At 38.4% G+C, this 8,961-nt stretch overlaps 1 protein-coding gene across 1 annotated transcript; it reads left to right on the forward strand.

Annotated features, from left to right (window-relative positions):
• The first annotated feature begins 6,659 nt into the window (after positions 1-6,659).
• LOC112527521 (coiled-coil domain-containing protein 1-like) lies at positions 6,660-7,919 on the forward strand. Its single transcript, XM_025138204.1, has 3 exons — positions 6,660-6,912; positions 6,991-7,163; positions 7,377-7,919. Exons 1-3 carry the CDS (start codon positions 6,660-6,662, stop codon positions 7,917-7,919), a joined length of 969 nt encoding a protein of 322 aa, XP_024993972.1.
• Positions 7,920-8,961: the final 1,042 nt, after the last annotated feature.

The following is an 8,961-nucleotide window of genomic DNA, read 5'->3' on the forward strand; positions in this document are numbered from 1 at the left end:
AGCGGAATGTAAATAGCGGAAATGTAAAGGACGAGAAAATAAATGACGGAAAATAAAAGACGAGAAAGTAAATAAAGAAAAAGATGAAGAAGAACTTGAAGTCTTTAAATGAAGAACACCGTTGGAGAGGGTTTACAAAAACTAGCTAATGGAAGAAAAGATGGAGAAAAGATGGAGAAAAGATTAAGGGATCCAATGAAGAATCCAATGAAGGATGGTTTAGAAGGCACCCCAAGCCCTCTTTTTATACCCAAAAGGGGTTACTAGAAGACAAAATAAAAATACTTGTAGGCTAAGTTTTCTAAAAGCTAGTTACAAAGCAACAAAAGTGTAACTAGAAAGTACAAATCCTTAACCAAAGTTTAACTAAAAAGTACATAAGCCTAACTAAAGARTACATCTGATTTTTCCACTAAAAATCCAGCTTTTTCCAGCTGTCCTCCATCTTCAAAAAGCCAGCGTCTTGTTCATTAAGCCCTCCAATAAGTCGTGTATGAATCAGGTCGACGCTGCACCAATGCTGCAGCATTTGTTGTTTTCACAAAAAAACTCTCATTTAGCTTCAATTGCACATACCAACAAGTCAACCACAATATTTAGCTTCATAATAACAAAAGTATAAAGAAATAAATGAAAAGGACTCAAAGTGGGAATGAAAAGAAATTATTATAACTAAAAAGACGTAAAATGAGCGCTTTATGTGTTAAATTCTTAACACATATCAGGGGACAAAACCCTGCTCTCAGACTACAAAGATGAAAGAGGCCCTTCCGTGACCTTTGGAGGAAATGGAAAAGGATATACCAAGGGCTTTGGTATATTAATCAACGGTGAAACCACCTTCAGATGTGTTGCATATGTTGAAGGACTGAAGCATAATCTTCTCAGCATCAGTCAATTGTGTGATAAATATTTCAAAGTTAAATTTCTTAAGAATTCATATTACGTATTTGACAAAGATGACAACCTTGCTCTAACAGGCTCTCATCAAGAGAACGTGTACGTCATGAACATGGATTCTCCCTTCATTGAGAATAGTTGTTTTCACTCTAAAGCCTCTTTAGATATCAACTGTTTATGGCACAAAAGACTTTCTCATCTCAACTTCAAGACGCTGAATGAGCTGTCTCGAAAAGATCTTGTCACTAGCCTTCCTTAACACTCTTATGTAAAGGAATCTTTTTGCTCAGCGTATGAAAAAAGAAAGCAGACAAAGGCTAGCTTTAAGTCAAAGCAAATCTCTTCAATGACTTCTCCGCTTCAGCTACTGCATATAGATTTATTTGGACCTGTCAATGTACAATCCATAGCTAGAAAGAAACATATGCTCATTATTGTTGACGAGTTTTCCAGGTACATTTGGGTTTTCTTTCTCAAATCCAAGAGTAATACACCTGAAAAAATCAACTCGTTCGTCAAGTGCATAGAAGTATTAAACAACATCAAAGTACGATCTATCAAGAGTGATCATGGCACTGAATTAAAAAAACGATACCATTAATGATTTCTTTGTGAACAAAGGAATCTCACACAACTTCTCAGCTGTGAGAACTCCACAATAAAACGAGGTCACTGAAAAGAGAAATTGAACGATAATCGAAGCCGCTCGATCAATGCTCAGCGAATCTCGTCTACCTATTCAATTCTGGGCAGAGGCTGTCAATACTGCTTGTTTTACTTAGAATCAGTCGTTGATCATTAAGAGATTCAAGAAGACAGCTTACGAACTCTTCCACAGCAAAAACCCTTCTCTTAGCTTTATACATATCTTTGGTTGTACCTACTATATCTTAAACAACAGAGATCATCTTGAAAAGTTCGAACCCAAAGCTGATGAAAGAATTTTTTTGGATATTCTTTAGTATCCAAAACCTTCAGAGTATTCAACAAAGACGACAAACTATAGAAGAATCTATTCATGTCACGTTTGATGAATCTCAATCAGATAACTCTAACCCATCTCTGAAGATGATGAAGAGTTAGACAACTGAATGATATCTCACTATGGAGAACCTGAAGCTTCCTTCAGCGATCAACCGAACGCTGACCTTCCTGAAGCTGACTATGGTCCATTTATCATTCCAGAAACGACTAATAACAAAGCTGAATCCTCTTCAATGATTGTTGTTATTTCCATTAGTCACATACCCCGTTTACTTCAATACTGATCCTTTATTTGTTGAATCTCTTTCAATCACTGAACCTCTCTCAGTAAATGAATTGCTCACTAAGGCTCCTTTGGAAATTCAAGTTGTTGTTGAAGACTCTGTTGCTGAAGCCTCATCGTCTGTACCTAAACCCCCAAACTCAGAAGGTGATAATCTATATCATACCAGTTCAACTATGGATGAAAGATCATCTCATCGATCAAATTCTTGGTGATCCAAGTGTAGGTATTCAAACTCGTCGAGGTCTACGTAATATTTATCTCTTTATCAACTTTCTTTCTTTAGTTGAGCCCAAGAAAATCAGTGAGGCTATCACTGACCCAAGTTGGGTCACTACAATGCAAGAAGAACTCATTGAGTTTGATAGAAACAAAATTTGGTACCTTGTCCCGCATCCATCTAGAAAAAGTGTGATAGACACCAAGTGGTTTTATCACAATAAGGTGGATAAACAAGAAAATGTAACCTGTAACAAGGCTCGTCTTGTTGCTCAGGGATATAGGAAATAAGAAGGCATCGATTATGATGAGACCTTTGCACCAGTGGCTAGACTCGAAGCTATTTGACTCTTCATAGTCTATGTTGCACATAGGGACTTCAAAGTCTACCAAATGCATGTAAATAGCGCTTTTCTTAATGAAAAACTCCAGGAGGAAATTTATGTTGAACAATCTCCAGGGTTTCTTGACCCAAAATATCCACATCATGTCTATTGAGTGGGTAAAGCTCTTTATGGGTTAAAACAGGCCACTCGTGCCTAGTATGACACCTTTCTTTATTTCTCATCTGTGAGAAATTCATCTGTGCAAAGATTGACCGGACTCTATTTCTTAGGAAAGTCAAGGGTCATATGATTCTAGTCTAAATTTATGTTGATGATATTAGATTTGGTTCCACTAATCCCTCTTTGTGTTTTCGCTTTTCTGAACGCATGAAGAAAGAATATCAAATGAGCATGATGGGAGAACTGTCTTACTTTCTAGGTCTTCAGATTAAGCAATATGATAAAAGAATTTTTAAATATCAAAGTAAGTATGTCAGAAATATGTTGAAGAAATTCGACTTAACCAACAGTTCATCTATGAAGAATCCAATGGTTCCTCTTCTAACGCTGAATAAGGATCCACATGGAAAGCCTGTAAACGTAACTGCTTATAGAGGAATGATCGGCTCCTTGCTCTATCTTACAGCTATCCAACCTGATATCATGTATTCTACTTGTCTATATGCAAGATATCAGTCTGAACCCAAATAATCTCATCTGATTGCTGTAAAACGCATATTCATATATCTTAAGGGTACTCCTAATCTGGGCCTTTGGTATCCCAAAGACTCAGGTTCCAACCTAATCGGTTATGCGGATAGTGATTTTGCAGGTTGCAAGATTGATAGAAAAAGAACCACTGGAGGCTGTCAACTTCTAGGTGGAAAGTTAGCGAGCTGGACAAGTAAAAAGTAAAAAATAGTGTCCACATCAACTGCTGAAGCGAAATATGTAGCCGCTGGAAGCTGTTGTGCCCAAATTCTTTGGATGAAAAATCAGCTCAGTGATTATGATCTTCAGCTCCCTTAGATTCCTATCTACAGTGATAACACCAGTGCCATTGCAATTGCAAACAACCCTATACTTTACTCTAAGACCAAACATATTGAGATCAGATATCATTTCATCAGAGATCATGTTATGAATGGTAATATTGAACTTCACTTCATATCCACTGAGTACCAACTAGCTGATATGTTTATAAAGCCTCTTGATGAAATAAGATTTAATATTTTAATCAATGAACTTGGAATGCTGAACGCTAAGGATTAATTCTTACAGCTCTAAGCAATACTCAGTGATACATAGTGAAATGATTCAATGATTTTAATCTGTCACTGAACTCTTGAGTAAATATATCTTTCTCTCTAAGGTATGTCTACTTATCTCTTCTATTTCTCAAAACTTAAAACCATCACTGAATACTTTCTTTATTCAGTGGTTAAAATGTTTTAAAAATGATGTTCAGTGTTTTTTTTCCTATCACTAAACTCTTCAGTAAATGTATCTTACTCTTAAGGTATTTTTTTTTCTTAAAAACTTAAAACTATCATTGAATCTTTCCTTAATAAGTGATCTTTTGTTTTAAAGGAAGCTTAAAACTATCGCTGAACTTTTCTTATTCAGTGATCATTATGTTTTAAAAGAAAAAGGATAATAAATAGTCATATTTTATGATGTCATTAAATATTTTTATGGTGTCATGCGTGGCCTTCTAACACACGTGATCCGTTACCCCTTTCTACCTAATCACCTTAAAATAACTTGCAAAGAAATTCATTACTACACATCTTTTCGAAACATGATTTTTCTCCCTCATCTTTCTCTCTCATCTCACCTATATATATCTCTCTTACCGTCACATATTTCTCTTATACGAACACAAAAAACTCTCTCTCTCTCTCTCTCTCTCTATATATATATATATATATATATATTTTGCTAGTAAGAACTCCAAGAAAGCCCCTTCAAACCAATTTTCTTATTCTTCTTTCAAGAAACAGGTTTGTAACTTCTTATTTTTGGCTGTTAATCTTCTAAAAACTTGTTTGTTATTTAAAAATATTTCTTTTAAATAAAAATAATAAGTTTTATAAATCATTCTTCTTCTTAATTTAACCAAGTTTTTAAAACCCTAATCTTCCTGAAAACCCTAATGTCTTCTGGTTTTTCAAAAGAAAGTTTATTCTTCAAACTTTATTCTAAAGTGTTTTCTAACATTAGTCTGTGCACAAATCCAATTTTTCAGGTCTTTCCTTTTAAAGAAATGGCTGCTGCTCAAAGCGTGAACTTTGCCTTGGAAGACATCACCTTCAAACCCAACAATCACATAGCATTCTTGGACATACTTGCAGACAAACCATAGTTTGCAGATGCTGCTAAGTTTATGAAGAACTCCATTCTAGGATATTCCCTTACCTTTCAACCTGTAATGGTGAAGGACATCCTAAGGCAGTTCTGGTTTACTGCTGAAGCAAAGACGGTGCAAGACAAGAATGGTAACTCTATTGTCCAAATATTTTGTGAGATCAACCATATGGTAGTGAGTTTTGGCTTCTCAACTGTTCAGAATGCTCTCAGACTTCTTAAGTCTATTCCCTATGATTGAGATCCAGACACTGAGCATATCGTCAAAATTATGGACGATATTGTCTACGACTAGCCTCTGAATAAAGACTCCAACACTGACCTCAACAAGTCGCTGACAAAGATTGAGAAGAACAGTATGTCTGTGGTCTGGCAATACCTGTTTTTGCACTTTATTCAGTGCATAGGTAGAAAGACTGGTGGCCAAGATCAAGCAAGTCGGGTGGTGCTGAACATTAGCTGTTTAGTGATCAGAGAAATCATTGTCAAGTTCGCAAAACTCATATTTGATGATCTGGTACTGAAGTTGAACAAGCATCAACGAGAAAAGGTGGTCCCCTACACCAGGTTCTTGAGTGAGATTCTAGCCTGGATCCTTGCAACCAGGTACCCCACTCAGAGTGACCTCCCCATCTGTCGACTTAGATCAAGAATTCTTGATCACAGGACCAAGCCTTCAAAGATTGGTCTATTTGCTCCATGTACCAGATTTTTAGCACGTACAACCATCAAACTAGAGACCGAGTTTCTGCCTCATACAACTCAGGCTGAAACACGATTAATGTGTGAGACCGTGATCCACAAACTGGCGCATGGGATGGAATTCTTGGATTTTGTGACTCGCCCCCGGCTACCTATGATCATATCAGTGGGAAACCATAGTTTACTTTTTTCATAGTGTTGTTAACATTCCAACTTCATATTCCCGAGTTGCAGAGAACAATCCGAACTGTGGCAATCTTTCCTGTCGAACACGCAGAATGTGCAGGAGAGGAGGGTTCCTCAAATGCCCAACTCGATTTGGACATCACAAGATCAAGAGGAACCATCTTGATTCAGGAGAAGATTACCCAAAAAATACCTGGGCCTCGCCTTTACAGAGGTGGTTCCATGGACTCTCTACTTTGATCTCTTAGTCTCGGAACTAATTGTCTATCGGTAATAGAATGTAGCTAGATAACTTATTCCACAACATTATCTTCCCCTCTGCACCTTGAATAGAAGCTCAAGTGCATGAAGAATAGCCAATGCTCCTCTTCTTCTTCTTCCTTGTTCTTCTTTTTATTCTTCAGTAGCTACGACTGTGGCAAAACCCCCCAGTCTATCCCCGCTACTACAACCTTATCCTCTCGAAAGAGGACACCATATAAAGCCCCTCTTAGTCCCTCAAAGAGGGTTAAGAAATCCAAAAATGGGAAGCCATCCAATCTAGTTGAGTCCTCTCAACAGGTCTCAACTATTGAAATTCGTCTTACCCTCGAGGCATCTGCTGTAACCCTCCCTACCTCTTCAGCAATCTCTTCTATTGCTGTCATATTTGTGGCTCCTATCCCAACCACTTCAGGGACTCAAATCACTGAATGTGTGATACCAGTGTAGCCACTGATGATTCTCCACTTCTATTCTCAACTGTTCTCTCATCCCCTCCTTCTTTGGTCTCTATTTCACGTGCTGATGATCCCATGGAGGTTGTCCCCACCATTGGTGAAGCTATCATCACAGGACCTGAAGATGCTCCTCTTGAAATTCCTCAGATACATGATGCTGATCCTCATGATAACACATTTGAAATGCCCAGCGGTAATCCTTCAGATACTGCTGATGACCCATATGGTATACACCAAACCTCCCTTTCTTTCTTTGTTACAAACAATGGGCTCTCTTATGCTCAACGCTCTCCAATTTTTATAGGTCCTTTGGAGAATGATTCCCCAGTCGCCAAGACTAAAACCTATGACATGGTTGAGAATGTCAAGCTGCTACTCCCTATCATTGCAACCATCCTCGAAAAGATGGATCAAATGTACCAGGGAATGCCCTCAACGGATGACCTCACTCACGGCCTCTATGATATCCAAGCTGAGGTGTGTGAAGTCAAATAATTGCTGAACTCTACGAAGATGAAAATCCAACATAATTCTAAAGCTGTCGCTGCACTCTCTAGCAAAGCTGAAGATATTCAGGCTGAGCTTACCAGGCATGGTGAGCTCCTTGAACGGATCTTCCATCTACTTTAGCAACTAGCACCAGTCCATGAACGCTCCTTCATTATCGCTGATCGTCATCAGTTAGACTAGATCGATGAGTTCAACCTTTATCAAGTCGAATCTATCGCTTCTATTGAGCACAAGCTGGAAGACTTGGTATCTCGCCGCCCTCTCTTAGCTGTTAATGTTGATGATGACAAAGAGGGAGAGAAATCTAACGAGGACCTTGGAGAGAATATCGCTATGGAGAATTCGGCTGGTGAGGATACTAGGGAGAATATCCCTGAAGCCATCAGTGATGATGATGCCTTGGTAATTGTTGCTGCTGCTGCTAACCATGAAGACCTTCATCCTTCCACCTCTGCATTTCCAAATGTTGGTGATGAAGATGACGATGATGATGATGAGGATTCTGAACCTCAACTTCCAGATGCAGGTACTGATCTTGGTGGTAATGATAATGATGATGATGAAGATGATGATGATGACGATGATTTCTGCGTCCAGATCATACCAAGACAACCAACAAAAGGAATATCCTTCAGGAACCTGCTTCCCAGGGGGAGAAATCACCAGGGAACCAACACTACTCAGGCAAAGGAAAAGGAGTGGCTGAAGACAACCTTGCATTAGTTCTTGGGGTAGTTAGTCAATCTAAGGATGCAGACACCTCCAGGTTTATACCTCTTTCCTCATAAACTGAACCTTATACCCATATTCCTCTATCTCTCTCTGCAACAAACCCTCATGGTCTCTCAACCCATCTCTTATCTTTTGAAACCCTAGAGGACGATGAAGATGATGGTGAAATCAACACTATAGTACCAAGGAAGTGGTCTAGACAACCTGTGTGTTCAGAAGTTGAAGAAGACCTGAGGATGGCTCAGCTGATAAGTCAGCTCGACTAATCCAGAGTAAAATTCCTCTTTGTACCTCTGGATATGGTGAGTTTGATTTTCATTCAAAAGCTGAACGTGAATAATCTCTACGTGCTGAACAAAAGATGAAGAAACATCAACTACAACTTAAAGATAGCTTGGAGTTAGCCAAGACTCTAGCTGATCAGGAACTTGCTGAAGGGAAATTCAAGAGAAAATATTTTCTCAGTGCTCAAGCCCAACTCTTAGCAGAAGCTGAACGAGAACGTTAACGAGTGTTGAAGCTGAAGGATTGTGACTTCAACTGGTGTAGAGAAAGTATCGAAAATAGAATGAGCCCTCACAAAATTCCAAACGTTACTATCAGTGGTCAAATGAAAGATGGTGCTCTTCTTATTTCAATGGTCATATTCCAAGAGAACAATGATGTTGTCACTGAGTACCCCTCCTTCCTCAGTCAGTATGGTTTCTTTGAATGGCTCGATATTCGACAGGCTATCCAAAATTCCAAATCCAAGAACAAACCTTACATTGAAGAAGTTTGTGAATGAATTATTTAACAAGGTGTCAAAGATTGTCGAGGTTCCTTCTCTGCCACAGAAGCTCTCTCAAAGAAAAAACCTTTCTGAACCTGAAGATGGTCCATCCAACAAGAATGAGTATGAAACAAAATTCTCAGTGGATGAACTCTTCAAGGATAGAAAGAAGTCAGATATCTCAATGTTGAATATGTCACTACCTAAAAGAGGGTCCTTATATACCCAACACAATGCATGTGAAACCTGAATATGGACTTA

Source organism: Cynara cardunculus (assembly GCF_001531365.2).
Source record: "Cynara cardunculus var. scolymus isolate 2C chromosome LG 15, CcrdV1, whole genome shotgun sequence".
NCBI classification, from domain to species: Eukaryota; Viridiplantae; Streptophyta; class Magnoliopsida; order Asterales; family Asteraceae; genus Cynara; species Cynara cardunculus.